The 19,080-nt window shown below is 39.5% G+C and overlaps 1 protein-coding gene across 2 annotated transcripts; it reads left to right on the top strand.

The window, feature by feature from the left end:
* The first annotated feature begins 417 nt into the window (after positions 1 to 417).
* LOC131706689 (galactose-specific lectin nattectin-like) lies at positions 418 to 16,417 on the top strand. 2 transcript variants are annotated; one of them, XM_059008267.1, is made up of 6 exons: positions 418 to 496; positions 3,215 to 3,289; positions 4,838 to 4,962; positions 9,892 to 10,032; positions 12,154 to 12,265; positions 15,853 to 16,417. In XM_059008267.1, exons 2-6 carry the CDS (start codon positions 3,232 to 3,234, stop codon positions 15,924 to 15,926), a joined length of 510 nt encoding a protein of 169 aa, XP_058864250.1. In that variant the 5' UTR covers positions 418 to 496; positions 3,215 to 3,231; the 3' UTR covers positions 15,927 to 16,417. The 2 variants fall into 2 exon arrangements, with proteins under 2 accessions (XP_058864250.1, XP_058864249.1); XM_059008266.1 differs by lacking the exon at positions 418 to 496 and adding an exon at positions 1,517 to 1,591.
* Positions 16,418 to 19,080: the final 2,663 nt, after the last annotated feature.

Below are 19,080 nucleotides of genomic sequence, written 5' to 3'. Positions count from 1 at the left end.
TCCAGAAGGGAAGCGATGTGGCAACCGCGGATTGGAGGAGAAACGGTTGCACTCGCTAACCAAGGGGGTACAAAAGGGAACGTGGCTAAGAGATCTGTTCCTTTGTTATGGTTGCGAGCGAACCAAAAGGAGAATCAAAAATGTACCATGAGTGTTTAGTGTTCTGTTTGTTTGTCATGTCTAATTATACTTGTTTGTTCTTGTTAGACGGCTAACACGATCCGGAGCTGTCGCTTAAGGCCAGCACCAAACCCGGACAACACTTCACCACTGTGGTAGATTTCAAAGCAAGTGCAGGCAATTTTACTTGGGACTTTTATGTTTTAAACAAAGCACAGTTTTTTTTTTTTTTTTCCAAGCCAAAGGAGGCTGAATGACTGAGCAAGCTACAAAAATGCATTTTAATAATAACAATAAAATAAATATAAGTACTACATTAACCCGTGTTTTCCTGGATGTTTAAATCTGTGTTTCTGCCACAGTCATGATTTCAAAGGTAAGTTAAATTTAGCCTTTTTCCTTGGAAACATGGTTGTTTTTCTGAAAGGAGACTCCACCCCCAATTATATACATATTTGCTTCCACATAAATAGCTCTCTCCCCTTTGTTCCCTGTTATTTCTTTTGACCTCCTCCTCCCCTGCCTCCACCTTGCAGGATGCCTTGTCCAGGGGGATGGTGGCCTTGTGTGCCACTTTTTTGCCTGCTGGCTTAGTTATAAATTATTTTCAGATTTTCCTAGTTCAGCTGGTATAGTATGGATCAAAGCATTTCATGTTATTGCACTGTCATAAATATATCATTGTTAATTCAATAAATAATTTATTGTATCATTTAGTGTCTCCTTTCTGAAATGTATAGTACCGTTTTAAATCCTTTCAAACTATAACAATGAGTATTGCATTACTGTGCTGTATCCTTGTATTATTCTCCAGATTGAGGCTGTACACATTTATTAACCACTGGAAACTCATTTTCAGAGTCATTGACTTTTCAGATGTATGAACAACCTCCATTCTCAAGGTGTTCAGAACTATGAGGTTCTACTCTATTTGCAGAATTAACAGTTACATTTAGGCTTTTGCGCCTAACAAAATGTAAGTTATCATAACAATATAGGTAAAGAGAAAATTAAAATAACAGGTAGATGTCACTTAAAAAATTGCTCCAAAAAATTACAAAATAGCCTGTCCTCAAATGAGGACAATGGCACTTAATGAGTTAAACCAGACAGACGTGGCAAACTTTGAACCCTTGGTTAATTCCTTTAGGAACTAGTAGTATCATGAATACAAAAAATGCAAAGTGCCCCAGTTGTGTAGCTAGCATGACTACCAAAAGGAAAGGTTTTGTATTCTGGTACAAACTACAAGAAAACAAAGTCGAGCCAACAAACATGTCAGCTTTGCATTTTCAGTGGTTTACCTTATTTGGAAGTGTTCAAAAAGTCTTGAGATGGTGGGTGGAGTTTTTATCATGAATAGGCAGTTTGAAAGTTCCTCATTGATTAGGGTATAAAAAGGCTGGCTTGGAGGCAGCCATGATCTGCTGTCGAGAATCACACTGAAAGAACGTCGGACGGCCCACCCCAGGTAAGAAATACTGTACTGATATTGAAACGTTGGTATCTCCTATGGTTTTACCGTCAGTATTTTATAAGAGATTGGTCTTCAATGGGGAATCAGAAAAAGAACAGCAGATTAATACCGAAGCACCTTTACGAGCGTCCCGTTCAAATTTCAAAATTCAAATCTTCAAATTTCTTTATTTACCCAGCTCCCTGGAGATATACATCTCAAATTTCAAGGGGGTCCTGGCAAGAGAACGAGGCAAGAAATAATGTTAAAAAATCAATAGCAAAAGAGACATTCAAGAATAGATAATACAATAATAATGCAAAAAAAAACATTAATACAAATAAAAGCATAAAAAGTAAAACAATTACAATTTACTTGATCCTGATCACAGTCGATATTTACAGGATTTGCGACCCTGAGTTTAGGAACTGTTGACAGTTGCCTTGAGTTAACAGCATCAATTAATTAGTGCACGTCGCCAAGCAATTGTAAGCAGGGTGGAGCTCACCCAGGTGCTGACGATGAGTCTTAAAAGAGTTTGTTATAAGAGGGAGTCGTTTGAATTGATAGAGAAAAGCGTCCATGTTTTGATTACATTTCTTTTGCAATTATTGTTGAGGATTTCCAGTATATATTTTGACAAATGCATTTGTATAATCTGTCAAAGGCATTTGCAAAGTCTCAGTTGTGCATTTGTATTTAGATGCAACTGAAGTGCATGCATCTATTTGTATTTGCATTTGCGTTGGTCAGATTTGCAGGTATTTGCGTTTGCAGTTAAATGCACTTGAACTCCACTGTGGCTCCAGTCGGAATCGATTCAGTTCCTTCAACATGCCTTTGTAAAACATTCATTTTAGTCTAGTTGTTTTTTGTTGAGATTCAACAAAACTGAGTTTCTAAACCTAGTTTAGTACCAAAGATCATTTTTTAAATGAAAATCCATGTGTGCTATGTGGTTCTTTCAAAACTGCACATGTGAGACCTGTGTAGTGAGAGGTGCAGGACAGGCAAGATTTATAGCATTATCATGTCAGCTACAATATCTTTAACCCTTTGCAGATGGCCCATTATAATTCTGATTGAAAATATACAGTAGAGTGCAAATTTATTAGAATTATATATGTCTATAGGAGGCTGTGTGGTCCAGTGGTTAAAGAAAAGGGCTTATAACCAGGAGGTCCCTGGTTCAAATCCCACCTCAGCCACTGACTCATTGTGTGACCCTGAGCAAGTCACTCCATCTTTCGGGTGAGACGTATTTGTAAGTGACTCTGCAGCTGATGCACAGTTCACACACCCTAGTCTCTGTAAGTCGCCTTGGATAAAGGCGTCTGCTAAATAAACAAATAATAATTATATTTAGAACTACATACAAAATTGGCACCCCCCCCCCCCCCCCCAAGAAATTTACAAAATATTAACCTTAGTGAAATAGTGACAGTAGAAACTTCAGGGATGACACCCCAATGGAAACACCAATAGAGATCCTTTTTTTTATTTGGTGCAGCGTGACGTTGGGGTGAAAGTTGAACTCTGCTCAACATAACCATAATATTTAGGTTTGCAAAATATGATCTGGAAGTACTGAAACCAAACGTCAATAACCTTTGCTTTAATGTCCACTTTTCTCCCCAGCCCTGTGAAGAAGCAAAATGAAGGCTGCTTTTCTTCTTTCTCTGCTTTGCAGTTTGACACTCACCTTGGCTTTCGGTAAGCAAAGAGCTACCAGACTTTCAGAGTGAAAAAAAACAGGACACTTATTTGTTTTCTTTAATTCATTACTGCCGTACCAACTCTGGAGCAGTTAATTATAAAGTTACATTTTATTTTGTTATTATTATTATTATTATTATTATTATTATTATTATTATTATTATTATTATTATAACTGTATAAAATAACACATTCATAATTAATAACACCGGGTGGATTTATTGCAGCTCATAACATTTAATTATTTTCCTACTACTGTCATCAGGCTACAGAAAACAGACCTTTTTATATATATATATACTTCAATGGAAAGATTCCACGCATTCTAAATACGGTTGAGCTAGAGGGATATAATCCCTGATATATGCCTTTAGAATCTTTGTAACCACATCACAAAAACAAACCAAACAAGATCACTCCATCAGCTATTAACAAAATGTTGTTTCAAGTAAATTTCAACCTTTTTAAATAAGGTGTCAATTGAGGAATGGCTAACTCAAAACATCCAGGAAAATACAAGCACCTCTGAGATGATGTAGTCGCTATATTTAATACAGAGAGAAGTACTGTCGGACAAACGAAAAACCTACCATCAGCACAAGTACAAGCAGTGCTAGACATGGGAGCATTACCCAACACCGACTTAATTGAACTGAAATAGAAAGAACTGAATAAAATACCAGAAAACAAAGCTTGGGTAATCAGTGTTTTTCAAGACAGGTTAAAGGAAAATAATACAAACACAAACTTTGAGGAAAAATACTTGCCAGAGTTTAAATGTTTGCAACTGTCAAAAATAAAGGGACAACAGAATATATATATATATATATATATGACATATTTGTTAATGTGGATTGAAGGAGGAGAAGCATTGGCAGCAGATTCTAAGCAATTCCCCAAACACGATCTTTATAACCAGAGAAAGAAAGATGAATTACTGTGGTGGGAACAATTCAACTGCCTTCGGCAGTTGATGAGCAAAAGATAAAATTCTCTCGGGTGTGTTTCATAGGCGTCATTTCAGAAAGATCCGGGGGTGGGGGCAAAGTTGTGTCAAATAGCATAGTTGTGTCAAATAGCACCACTGCCCCAAATAGCATCATGAATGAGAGAACACAGGGCTTTGTCAACACTGTTCTTTTTCTTCAAATAAATTATACAGCATGTGTAATGCAGGTATTTTTAAAAGCACGGCAATGGTTTATAACAAACCCTAAAATGAGTTTCCACTATGTCTCATTTTATGCTAATAATGTGTCTTGGTGGGGGGGGGGGGGGGTCAAAAAGCGGAAAAAATAATGGAAAATAATATAGACCTATGACAAATCTGGGGATGCAAGCCAAGGTCTGTGGGGGGCAACTGCACCCCCACCCCCAGCCACATACCAGATGATGCCGATGATGCGTTTGAACCCTCAGACCAGCCAAATCAACAGAATCCTGAGAGCGTAAAACTACAGCCTTATAACCCAATCCTTTCTGCAAGACCCCTGAAATAAGGAGGTAGACTTTTAAAATAACACAAACATTGTTTTTCTCTTTTAGTCTGTGGACCTCTCCCAAAAGAGAAATTTGAGACGTGTGACAGCAAAGGATTGAGCAACTGCACCAAAATCGGACGCTCGTGTTACCAGTACTTCCGAGGGCCTCTGTCTTTTTATTGTGCCAATGTAAGAATCTTGATTCTGTGTGTCTGTCTGTCTGTCTGTCTGTCCCTACAGTCAGCAAATACTACAGTACAGCTTAAGTGTCTGCAAATTTGTTTTAACACAATTTATTTCCCAGCATTATTATTATTATTATTATTATTATTATTATTATTATTATTATTATTATTATTATTATTATTATTAATATTATTATTATTATTATTATTATTAATAGCGATGTAGAGTAGCCAGTGATTTCATGAAAATTCAAACGTTGAGAAGCACTGCTGTGCTGAATTAGCTTTAAATGTCATTTTGTTATTTTTATTTATTTTTAAAGTTATGCTTCTCCTTAGTATTTAGCAGTGTTCTGCTCCAGTCGTTCTCAATGGTTCTGGGTTCTGTTGCTTCTCCAATATCAAGTTCTTATTTGAAATTTGCCTTTAATCAGCTTTGAGCTGCTTTCAGCTTGTCTGGACAATCCTATGTGCGCTGAACAACCTTATCCCCACCCTTCCATATCTCTCTCTCTCTATTTTATATATATATACAGTATCTATATATATATATATAGAGAGAGAGAGAGAGAGAGAGAGAGAGAGAGAGAGAGAGAGAGAGAGAGAGAGAGAGAGAGAGAGAGAGAGAGAGAGAAAGAGAGAGAGAGATGTATATGTGTGTGTGTGTGTGTGTGTGTGTGTGTGTGTGTGTGTGTGTGTGTGTATGTTAAGGTAAAAGTTCAAATCGAGTAAATCTTAAGTTTTACCGGTGACTGTCAACATATAACAAGTAATGTGGTAAATGGCTGGAATTCTCAAGAAAGCTATTGCTTGATAAATCCACTGCTGGATGAAGGCATCCCCAAGATTCTTCTACAAAAGCTTGTCTTCTGCATCCCTCATCCATGTTGCTCCAGCGAGTTTCTTAATTTCATCTTGCCATCTTCCTGGAGGTCTTCTTCTTGGTCTCTTTATATCTCTTGGGATCCAGCAATGGTCTGTTCTTCTTGCTACATGGCCGGTCCACTGCAGTTTCAGTTTTTTTGCTCTTATAATAACATTGCATACTTTTGTTTGTGCTCTTATCCATTCCTTCCTTTTCCTGTCTCTTCTTGTTATTCCCTGCATGCATCTTTCCCCACTCCATTGAGTCGTTTATCATTTTTGAGTCATTTTTACATTGAGGGTCAAGGTTTCACATCTGTAAGTTAGCACTGGCAGCACGCATTGGTTGAAGACTTTCCTTGTGAGGCATAAGGGTAGTTTCCCTTTCAGAAACATGCTTAATCTTCCAAAGGCACTCCAGCCCATTTTTGCTCTTCTGTTGATTTCGCACATTTGGTTCTCAGTTGCCAAAACTAACTGTCTTAAGTATGCGTAGTTATTGACTTCTTCAAGCTTGATCCCATTCATGGGGTTTCCATGCTGGACAATTTACACGTGAAATGGTGATGCGCGTGCACGTTTGGGAGAATTATTCGTGTAAATCAGGTTTGTGGACGGAAAAAACAGCCAAAGAGAGGGACAGGCTGAATCTCATTTACATGTGTAAATGATGACAAACACGGGAAAATCCACGCCCAGTTTCGCATGGAAACCCGGATTTCACATGTAAATGTTAGTGAGCTTGTTTATTCTTAAGTGACATCACTATAAATATTGCAAGGGAGCAGGTCAGCTGTGACTGTGGATTCCGAGACGGCAGAAAGTAAGTGGCTGATGTGTGGTTTTATGGTTAGCAGTGGTGTAGTTCACCTTAATGATAATGCGAGCGGCTTTTTTATTATTGCTTTTTGCAGTGTCTGTCCTGTCATGTTGTATATATCTTGTGGGTTTGTTCTCTGCAAATTCGATTAGTCTGTCGCCCCTCTCGTTCCTGTCGCCATGTCCAACTTTGCTGACCGAATTCTCGTCCTCTATTTTGGCGTTGAAGTCACCGATGATGAACTTATATGGCTCTTCCCATTTTTGTGTAGTTTTTGTACTTCATAAAAATCTTCAACTTCATCCGAATAGGTTGTTGTTGGTGCATATACTTGGATGACCTGAAGTTCATACTTCCTTGGAACTTTGACTATCAGTCTTGTGGACCTCTCTGATGAGCTGTCAATCTCTACTACGTTATTCTTGATTCTCTTATGGACAATGAATCCAACGCCTCCTGTTCGTCTATCTGTAGTGCCTCGGTAGAAGAGAAGATGTCCACTCGAGTTCTACTAGTCCTTAGTCTTTTCACCGTACTTCGTTTAGTCCTACTATGTCCCACTTGATTCTTCCAAGTTCTTCCAACTCTTGAAGTCTTGCTTCACCTGAAAGAGAGCTGCAGTTGTACGTGGCCAGGGTCAGTGTTCTGTGGCAGCCTAAAATCGTGGTTCTTAGCACCATCTGCCTTCATGCCTAACTGGCCACTGCTTTGGTCGGTGGCAATCCAGCCTCCGGGGAATGAGGGCCATGTTTTTGTCTGTGCTTTCATCATGGGGTGGTTGGCCATAACTCACCACACTGGCCAGGCAGGTTGGTGAGTGCCCCTTCCACTTTGGCCGAGTATGTTACTCAAGCTTTCACAGCATGGTTGAACCTGCCAGAGTCAGGGGACCCCGCTGTACTTCATCTTGAGAACTCGTTGCCACCCTCGTGCCACTTTGAGTCAGTGGAAGTTGGACTTTAGGAGGGATTATATAGAAGACATCACACTTTGTGGGATGGTTCAATGCTATGGAACTAATGCTGTCAGGAAACAAAAGGAATGTGAACTTATTTTCAAACTAGGCACTTTGGAGCCATTTGGAATGAACATTCTATTCTGAGGTCATCATCATCATCATCATCAACATTCTGGAATTTTGTTTAAAAGACTACTTGTTTGTTTTTTATCAACTTCTTAAAGCACTGTTTTTTTGTATTCAGCCGATGAAGGACTTGTAGTCCGAAACGTCCTGATAATTGATTATTTTACCTTCTACCTTCTACCTGATTATAAGTATCTGAAATATCCTTTTCTCATTTTTCTTTTTTCTTATTGATCATTTTGGTACACAGCAGTTTTCCTTTTTCTCAAACTATATATATATATATTTTGTGAAAGAATCGCACTCACCGCGGTTCGTTGCCCCTTTAAAAACACTGACCCAACACACAGAAATTGATTTTTAAAGCGTGGTTGCGCTATTTTTAATGAAACAAAAACAAAAATAAACAAAACAAACACCTAGCTCTTCTTTGAGCAATAACTAAAACAAAACAGGAACCTAAACTAAACAGGACAGCTAAGCTGTTTACCTGTACAAAAACAAAAGAAACAAAACAGCACACACACAAAAAGGCTTCACTCTACCTTTTTTTTTCCAAATTACGGCTGTACCCACACACCAGCACAGTCGGGCTTCTACCCTCTTCAGCAGCTGCCCAGAGCAGACTGACTGCTCTCCTTTTAAACCCTGCACCTGGCTCCAATTTTCAATAGTAGCCAGGTGCAGGTAATGTTCAATCAATAAAACAATTAAACAATTAAACAAACCAATTAAACAAATGTGCCTTCCGCACATGTTTTCCTAGAGGGAGGAATTAACCCCCTCCCTGCTGTCTCACAATATATATATAGGATCTAGGCAGGGTCTTGGTGGTGCCATACACCTTGCACTTCTTAATAATTGTCTTGACCGTGCTCCAAGGGGTATTCAAGGCCTTTGATATTTTTTTATACCGATCCCCTGATCTGTGTCGTTTGTCCCGGAGTTCTTTTGAAAGTGCCTTGGTGTTCATGCTTGAACCTTTGCTTTGAAATGCACTACCCAGCAGAGGGAACCTACAGGAACTGCTGAATTTATCCTGAAACCATGTGAATCACTACAATTTAACACAGGTGGAGGCCAGTTAACTTGGTGTGTGATTTTGAAGGTGATTGGTTACACCTGAGCTAATTTAGGATTGCTATTACAAGGTGGGTGTACACTTATCCAACCAAGCTATTTCAGTTTTTATTTTTAATTAATGATCTACATATTTCTAGAATATTTTTTTCACTTGGAAGTTGTGGGGTAGGATGTGTAGATAAATGAAAAAAAAAACGATTTTAATGCATTTTAATTCCAGGCTATAAGGCAACAAAAGATGAAAGTTTTGAAAGGGGGTGTAGACTTTCTATAGGCACTGTGTGTGTATGTATATATATATATATATATATATATATACTGAGCCAGCCATTATTCTATTTATATTATATGTTTCTGAAAATATAATATGTGTGTGGTTAAAGTCAAGGGCTTGTAATCCCACCTCCGCCACAGACTCACGGTGTGACCCTGAGCAAATCACTTTGACACGTAAAACCAAGGTCCTATTGTAAACGACTCTGCAGCAGCAGTTGTGATGCATAGTTCACCCCCTAGTCCCTGTAAGTATCTCTGTATGAAATTGTCTGCTAAATCAGCTAATAATAATAATAATAATATTAATAATATATGTATAGAGTAGTGTGCACATTTATTAGAGCACCCCATTGCTTATGTAGTTTTTGATTTGTTGTGCAGAAGTCAAACCAAAGCCCTGGTAAATTGTCAAAATAGACAAATCATTGACTGTGTGATTATATTGATGACTTTAATAAGCCACACATGCAATTCATTTCAAATAGGAAGAGAAAAGGAACACAGAGCCACAAGTGGTAAAATGCAGGAGACTTTTTAGAGGTTGTTTGAGATGCCTAATTAAAGCAGAAAGTGGTTTAACATGGCTTGAGTCGTCTTTACACCAGAGATTTTGAGACAGTGCATAGATACAACACCAAAAAGATGAAAAAGCTTTTATTGATGCTAAGAGTGGTCATACTAAATGTTTGCATTACAAACACTTTCAGACATAGCTGTGTTTTTATTTCTGAATTAGTTTCATGTAATATGAATTTGCCAAAATGTTTTGGGAAGCTCAGATCCTCTGTTTTTTCTTCTATCTGTAGGAGTTTTGCAGAAGTCGAGGGTGTGGAGGACACCTGGCTTCAATCCACAGTTCAAGGGAGAACAACTTGGTCTTTAATCTTGTGCGGCGAGGGAACCCCTCGAACCCGAGAGGCTGGATCGGGGGGCTCAGGTTTCCCAAGGTAAAGGTCACGGAAACCCAAACTGGGCTCACTCCTGCCCGTTCTAAAAAAACAACAAAATACAAATCCCAAGACTTACTTCAACAGCAGTCAAAACTGTGATAGGACAATGGGCAATAGCAGTGAAAACTGTGATAGGACAATGGGCAATAGCAGTGAAAACTGTGATAGGACAATGGGCCACTAAAACCAACTGTAGCTAGCAGAGTAATTCCACAAATCCTTTTTCACTTCTGTCAGCTACAGAGATCTCTGGGATGGAAATAAGACTCCTGTTGCATAGCAGTTTCACCCATTCCAGGTTTTTCTATGAGCTTCATTAGCTCTATAGGTAGCAAGCTCAGGTGTGTCTTATTAAACTCATAGTGAAACCAGGAATGCATCAAACTGCTATGCAACTGGAGTCTTCTTTCCATCCCTGCTTTGTAATTGCAATTTAATATCACTAGACTAGAGTGGACTGGGATTACATTTTAACTGCAGTTAGACTGGACTGGGATTACATTGTAACTGCAGTTAGACTGGACCGGGATTACATTGTAACTGCAGTTAGACTGGACTGGGATTAGATTGCCTCCACCTCTAGGTCTCAATTTTAAAAGTTTTTAAAAGAAATATGATATAGCACACTCATGTTTTTCTTTTTCATTTTTCAGCTTTAGGGTAAATGAAGCTCCCTGTTTCAATGCCTTATCCTGATGGAAATAAGACTCTAATTACATAGCAGTTTGATCCCTTCCTGGTTTCACTATGAGTTTAACAAGACACACCTGAGCTTGTTACCTGTAAGCACTGGAGCTAATCAAGCTCATAATAAAACCTGGAATGGGTGTAACTGCTATGCAGTAGGAGTCTTTAGCCCCTTTCACACAGACAAGTTATGACGGCTCAGAACCGGCAGTTATGCGGCATTTTGGTCTGTGTGAATTGCCTTTACCATCACAGAGCCGTCATATTTTATGCCGTCACTGAAGCGTCACAACTCCTGTGTGAAAGGCTAAGCCGGCACTGAAGCACTATAGTGGCGGTGGATTAAAATCCCAGTTGACTGCATTAAAATACAATGGCTGATTAAAAACGACCAGGAAGTACAGAAACCAAAACAGTGGATGGGCAGGTGAAGCTGAATGCTATGGCACTCAGCGTATTTATTAAATAATTAAACAAAAACAACAGATTTAAACAAACAACAAAACCAAAAGGCATGTTGGCCAAACAAATAAACAGCAACAAGTATATTTTAAATATAGCCATTGTTTTTTCGCTCGCTCTCCCGTGTTCACCCGTACTCTCCTCTGTACACTCAACCCCCCGCAGCACGGACAGCTGCAGGTTCTTATACTCTGGCCGAGGGGTTAACTAGCTGTTAATTATCTTATTACCCCTCGGCCACAGTCTGCACGCGTTTGGTAAGGATGCGTGACTGTCAGCTAGTTAAATAATCAGTAGCTGATCAGCCACGCATCCTCACAGGTTTTTAAATATATAAACAATAAGAAATACGGGGCGCTGTTATCCGCACCGCAAACAATAATACAAATAATAATAAATAAATATATAGGGGCGGGACACTCCGCCACAGAAGCCCAGAGCTGTGAACGCTCCAGAAAAGAAAAGGCAGCCCAGGGCCAGCATAGATTGAGGCCACTGTTTCGATGAAGCCCTGCAATCCTGGACCAGGGCCAGCCTTTACAGATGTAAATTATGTGATCAGTCATGAGTTTGTCTTGTGACTGTCAGTCATTGTGTACAGCCTGATAGTCATTTGCAATCCGAGTGAAGTATCCGTTACAAAAATAAATATTTATATCTGTCAACACTAAATACCTCTGTGTTCTTAAGAGAATAATGTGATTGTGGGTGCGGGTAAGCTCGGACTGTCACCCTTTTACACACCATAACAGTAAGTCAAAATAGTCAATATGTTTTTGTTTTTTTAATATATACCACAAAATTGCTACTGTGCTGCATTGAAGAAAAAAAATGAATAAGGAACATCTGCTACAAAAGGATTACTGTATGTCCCGGTAGCGCTTCCATTCTGAGAGCAAGCTGTCGCTCCTTTAAAAAAACAAAAAACAGTTAGCCACATCTGATTTGTCTTTTCTTTTCTTTTCTCAGACTAACCTCTTCATATGGTCTGATGGGACAAAATGGGATTATAATTACTGGGCATCAAACCAGCCTGACAACTGGCAAAGCAACGAGGATTGTGTTCATTTCACCGAATACAGTGAGTGTCTTTCTGAAGCCAGGCGCCCCCTGGTGTCTGTCCTTTTATGTCGCAGTTTAAAGTGACTTTCAAGATTCTAAAGTCCTGTTGGCTTCTAGAGGGCATCCACAACTACTGAATACGCAATAGTGCTGAATTTCGAATTACTAAAAGAAGCTTAATAAAGTTAATGACAAACGTTTCCACCAGAAGTCTTTCTCAGCATCTTCAGTGTAAATTCAGTGGCAGATGTTTCCACTAGAAGTCTCTCAGTGTCTTCAGTGTAAATTCAATAGCAAACGTTTCCACCAGAAGTCTTTCTCTTCTTCTGCAGTGTAAATTCAATGACAAATGTTTCCACTAGAAGTCTTTCTCATTGTATTTAGTATAAATTCAGTGACAAACATTTCTACTAGAAGTCTTTCTCAGTATCTTCAATGTAATTTCAATGGCAAATGTTTTGACTAGAAGTCTTTCTCATTGTTTTCAGTGTAATTTCAATGAGAAACGACTAGAAGTGTTTCTCAGTGTCTTCAAATGTTCCAGTATTGAATGTAGATTTGTTTTTCTAAAAGCCTTCGGAGGCCATATACATAATTTAGTGGGTCTATGATGCTTACAATACTTTATTCTAAGTTAGCCACACTGACCTCTTGTGGACTGGAGCAGAGATGGAAATAATACTCCCATTGCATAGCGGTTTGATCCATTCCTGGTTTCACTAAGAGTTTAATAAGACACACCTGAGCTTGTGACCTATACACACTGTGGCTAATCAAGCTCATGTGAAACTGGCCATAGAAAATATATATATATATATGGAATTATATGATCCATATATTTCATACACCAAAATGGGCAGCTTTTTGTAGTATGAAAATATGAATAATAAAATTCCTTAAATATATTTAAAATATACTTTCTTTCTATATGGGTGTGATGCAATAGAAGTCTTATTTCCATCCCTGCACAGCACCATATAGAATATTATAATATACCATATTTAGGGATGTAAAAAAATCGCTTATTTCATGGTCTAAAAATAGGTCATTCAAGATTAGGGCTCTGGACTCTTGACCGGAGGGTTGTGGGTTCAATCCCCAGTGGGGGACACTGCTGTTGTACCCTTGAGCAAGGTACTTTACCTAGATTGCTCCAGTAATAACCCAACTGTATAAATGGGTAATTGTATGTAAAAATAATGTGATATCTGTAAAATGTGAAATAATGTATAATGTGATATGTTGTAACAATTGTAAGTCGCCCTGGATAAGGGCGTCTGCTAAGAAATAAATAATAATAATAATAATAATAATATTTCACAATTAAACATAATATTTATTAAAGCAGAAAAATAACTTTTTGATCATTTTCTCTTTAGTGTTATTATACAACAAATGTTCCTAAATACTTAAAGGCTTACCTGAAAACAATAAATGCAAAATTGTAAAATATTTCAGATTTTATATCCACCTTTTAAAGGCATTCTGTTTTCACCATCAGTGAATTATCAAACAAAATAAAAAACATAAATGCATGTAAAAATAACGATAGACATGTGAAATGTCCCCTTGGACTGGACAGAGCAAATCTTTAGCAGAAATATTCAAGATTTTTGATGCAGCTGGTGTCTTTTTCATTGAAGACATTTTAAAGAAATCGTGCCGCTCTGTGCAGCGTGTGTTCAATCATTTACTGGAAGGAAGCAAACTAAACCGGCTGCCAGGTTCCTAGAAGCAGTCTAACAGGTAGTGTATAAGGCAAGCGTTTCCTGTATTTATTTTTAAGTGATATCATTTTATTATATGTACACTATTCTTTTGGAAATGGGAATTTTCACAGGGAACAACATATTACATGGAAATCATGATATCCATGACAACGGTGAAACAAATACAGCCTTAATCATATTCTATTGGACAGTTTGATTTAACCAGTATTTCAAATGAGTTGTGAAAAGATTTCTTCAGTAACTTGTCCCAGAGCTAGCTGTGCTTTGACTTGTCCCAGAGCTAGCTGTGCTTTGACTTGTTCCAGAGCTAGTTGAGCTTTGACTTGTCCCAGAGCTAGCTGTGCTTTGACTTGTCCCAGAGCTAGCTGTGCTTTGACTTGTTCCAGAGCTAGCTGTGCTTTGACTTGTCCCAGAGCTAGCTGTGCTTTGACTTGTCCCAGAGCTAGCTGTGCTTTGACTTGTTCCAGAGCTCGCTGTGCTTTGACTTGTTCCAGAGCTAGCTGTGCTTTGACTTGTTCCAGAGCTAGTTGAGCTTTGACTTGTCCCAGAGCTAGCTGTGCTTTGACTTGTCCCAGAGCTAGCTGTGCTTTGACTTGTCCCAGAGCTAGCTGTGCTTTGACTTGTTCCAGAGCTAGCTGTGCTTTGACTTGTCCCAGAGCTCGCTGTGCTTTGACTTGTCCCAGAGCTAGCTGTGCTTTGACTTGTTCCAGAGCTAGCTGTGCTTTGACTTGTTCCAGAGCTAGCTGTGCTTTGACTTGTCCCAGAGCTAGCTGTGCTTTGACTTGTTCCAGAGCTAGCTGTGCTTTGACTTGTCCCAGAGCTAGCTGTGCTTTGACTTGTCCCAGAGCTAGCTGTGCTTTGACTTGTTCCAGAGCTAGCTGTGCTTTGACTTGTTCCAGAGCTAGCTGTGCTTTGACTTGTTCCAGAGCTAGCTGTGCTTTGACTTGTTCCAGAGCTAGTTGAGCTTTGACTTGTCCCAGAGCTAGCTGTGCTTTGACTTGTCCCAGAGCTAGCTGTGCTTTGACTTGTTCCAGAGCTAGCTGTGCTTTGACTTGTTCCAGAGCTAGCTGTGCTTTGACTTGTTCCAGAGCTAGCTGTGCTTTGACTTGTTCCAGAGCTAGCTGTGCTTTGACTTGTTCCAGAGCTAGCTGTGCTTTGACTTGTTCCAGAGCTAGCTGTGCTTTGACTTGTTCCAGAGCTAGCTGTGCTTTGACTTGTTCCAGAGCTAGCTGTGCTTTGACTTGTCCCAGAGCTAGCTGTGCTTTGACTTGTTCCAGAGCTAGCTGTGCTTTGACTTGTCCCAGAGCTAGCTGTGCTTTGACTTGTTCCAGAGCTAGCTGTGCTTTGACTTGTTCCAGAGCTAGCTGTGCTTTGACTTGTTCCAGAGCTAGCTGTGCTTTGACTTGTCCCAGAGCTAGCTGTGCTTTGACTTGTTCCAGAGCTAGCTGTGCTTTGACTTGTTCCAGAGCTAGCTGTGCTTTGACTTGTTCCAGAGCTAGCTGTGCTTTGACTTGTTCAAGAGCTAGCTGTGCTTTGACTTGTTCCAGAGCTAGCTGTGCTTTGACTTGTTCCAGAGCTAGCTGTGCTTTGACTTGTCCCAGAGCTAGCTGTGCTTTGACTTGTTCCAGAGCTAGCTGTGCTTTGACTTGTTCCAGAGCTAGCTGTGCTTTGACTTGTTCCAGAGCTAGCTGTGCTTTGACTTGTTCCAGAGCTAGCTGTGCTTTGACTTGTTCCAGAGCTAGCTGTGCTTTGACTTGTTCCAGAGCTAGCTGTGCTTTGACTTGTTCCAGAGCTAGCTGTGCTTTGACTTGTTCCAGAGCTAGCTGTGCTTTGACTTGTTCAAGAGCTAGCTGTGCTTTGACTTGTTCCCCTGCAGATGCCTCACGCTGGAACGACCTGAGCTGCACTACTCCGCAGGGTTTCGTCTGCAAATTTCACCATCGAGGCTGAAGACAAGAGGGGCAATGGAGGATGATAACAGCGCTTTTACCACTTTCTGCTTGTTGGAAATAAATAAATAAATAGTCCTGCAGTGGTAGAATAGGAGGAGTAAGAATACACCACGTTATCGATGAGTCACGATACTTTCTTTACATGATACAGTAGTGTGCACATTTATTAGGTAAGGCTCTGTGAAACCAACCGTAATGCTAATCAGAATGTGTGAAACCAGTCATAATGCACCCATAATATGTGAAACCAGCCCTAATGCTAATCAGAATGTATGAAACCAGTCCTGATGCTAATCAGAATGTGTGAAACCAGCCCTGATGCTAATCAGAATGTGTGAAACCAGCCCTAGATTACAATGTTTAATTCAGAGCTTCAAGACACTCGAAACCACCAGTAGCTGAAATATTCATCTGCTTGACTTAAAGGTTTTGCCCTGCATTGTAAAATCAGTTTCATAGATCACTAGGCTATTAACAACGACAGGGTGACTGCAGTCCAAGTCATCAGCCTTAAATGGCTGCATGGCCTTACTATTGAACGGAACTGAACTGAACAAATCGGTACGATTGGATTTAGATTCATATTTCATTCAACCATTAAACCCTGTTTTATATTATATTTCATTAATGCAATCTGTCTTCATTTACTCGATTTTATTTATTATATATTTTTTTTCTTTTACAAATATGATATATAGAGAATAATGCACGGGGTAGTGTGTGATATGAGAATGCCCACCCGAGGGGCGGGATGTTACATTAACCCAGAGGGCGAAGGCCGTGGGGGCATTCAATTCTCATTTATCTCACACTACCCCATGCACTGTTTTTTATAATCTCTGGTGAGCAGTTTGTTTTCCCCGGGGTGTTGACTCGGCAGAATCCAGGTATATATACGTAATGCAGCATCTAAATTTTCAGAGGATTTATAATGTTTTTTGTCTTAGCATTCTGTAATTCTGGTTGGCTCGGAAAAGCTATAACAACATTTAAAAAAAGCAATCCAGTATATTAAAAAATACTTTATTGGTTAAAAAACCCCCATCACATTTCAGCTTGGATGAAGGCAATGCGAAGTTGAAACACTTTGTTTTTTTAATGTTCTTTTTGTATCCAATAAATTGTCATTTGCGGGGGTTTCCTTTCCTTTCTTTCGAAGCGGCATGTTTCAGACCTGTGCACTGTAGCTAACCATGTCATGTACTCGTGTATGTATATATGTGTGTGAGGTTCTACACTGTATCGCAGTTTGGACTTGCAAAGCCTATTATGCAATAAAGCTTTTTAAAGCATCTCAAATCATTGTGTGCCTGAATTTTTCAACCAGAATTTCTTAAAAGAAAGAACAGGGTTTGTATTCCTTGACTGGCAAAAGCAGTGAAATCAAAAGAAGGTGATCCTGCCCCCCCACCCCCCTATTAAAATACATGGTGCTAAATAAATCATTCTAGTGCAGGGATGGTAATAAGACTCCTGTTGCACAGTAGTTTCACCCATTCCAGGTTTTACTAGGAGCTTGATCAGCCTCCGTGTGTACAGATAGCAAGCTCAGGTGTGTCGTATTAAACTCATAGTGAAATCAGGAATGGATCAAACTGCTATGCAATATGACAGGCTTTTTTTCCATCCCTGCATTGTAACTAGTTTATTATCACTAGACTAGAATGTACTGGAATAACATCGTAACTGCAGTTAGACTGGACTGTGCTAGAATTACATTGCAGGGATGGCAAAAAAAAACTCATTTTGCACAATAGTTTAATTCCAGGTTTCACTACCAGCTTGATTCAACAGGAAAAGCCAGCAGGTCTCAATAACCCCAACCTGACCCCTCTCTCACCCTCACTGAGAAAAACACCTAAGCTTTATACTTACAAGTCCCCACATTGCTTCTCCCCAGGACAGACCTTGCCTACTTGCACCAGCTACAATAAACCCTTAGAAAACTCTCATGTAAATATATGAAGCCCTGCACCTGTAAATAATGTTTGTTTCAGAATGTGGCCAGCTCTTAACAGATTAATTGATGATAAATTACGCCCAGTCCCATGGTATGAAAGAGGAGCTGGGAGACCGCTCCATGGTTAGTTTAGGGCAGGGTGTCTTCTGGTTTTCATTCCAGCTGAGCACTCAGTTACTTAATTGAACTAAATTTGTTTAATTAGACCTTTTTAATTGTTTTCAGCTCTTAAATAGTTGCAGATTTAAAGTTACCTATAAAAACGTATAACTTGAAAACAATTAAAAAGGTCTAATTAAGCAAATTATTACTTCAATTAAGGGCTCGATTAAGTATAGTAATTGAGGGCTCAGCTGGAACAAAAACCATAAGACACAGGGGTGCTCCAGGACGAGGGTTTAGGGAAAGGACTGGAAGCAGCAGGTTGTGCTCCCTGCTCCCTGCCTCTGCATTGTGATAGCACAGCTGTGTTTTTGATTTGAAACAGGAGTCTTATTTGCATCCCTGCATTGTAACTGCAATTTAATATCAGTAGACTACACTGTACTGGAACTACATTGTAACTGCAGTCAGACCTCAATTAGATTGCAGAGATGACAATAAAACTCCTATTGCATAACAGTTTCACCCACTCCAGGTTTTACTACAAGCTTGATTAGCCCCAGTGTATATGAATCAGGAGCTGGGACAAAGCTCCCTGGTTAGTTGAGGGAAAGGACTGGGAGCAGCTGAGCTGCAATCTTCCACCTCTGTATCGCCATTCCTATCGCCAGTCAGACGCGGCGGCAACGCTACCCTTTCACACCATCACACACTTATTATTTTCAAACAAAAGTGCAGTAACAAGTGTAAGCAAGGGGAGTTCATTCTGAATAATGCTTACAAACTTTTATATCACTCCAACATACAAGGTAATTTACCTTGTATGCTGAAATAGGTGACACTGCTGTGCAATAGGAGTCTTATTTCCATCCCTGCACTGTAATTCCAGTACACCCTAACTGCAGTTACAATGTAATTCCAGTACACCCTAACTGCAGTTACAATGTAATTCAGTACACCCTAACTGCATTTACAGTGTAATTCAGTCCAGTCTAACTGCAGTTACAATGTAATTCAGTCCACCCTAACTGCAGTTACATTGTAATTCAGTACAGTCTAACTGCAGTTACAATGTAATTCAGTACAGTCT

The sequence above is a fragment of the Acipenser ruthenus genome, chromosome 36 (genome assembly GCF_902713425.1).
Source record: "Acipenser ruthenus chromosome 36, fAciRut3.2 maternal haplotype, whole genome shotgun sequence".
Lineage (NCBI taxonomy): Eukaryota > Metazoa > Chordata > Actinopteri > Acipenseriformes > Acipenseridae > Acipenser > Acipenser ruthenus.
Note: the sequence above shows the minus strand (reverse complement) of the source record. Positions and strands in the feature narration are given on the sequence as shown.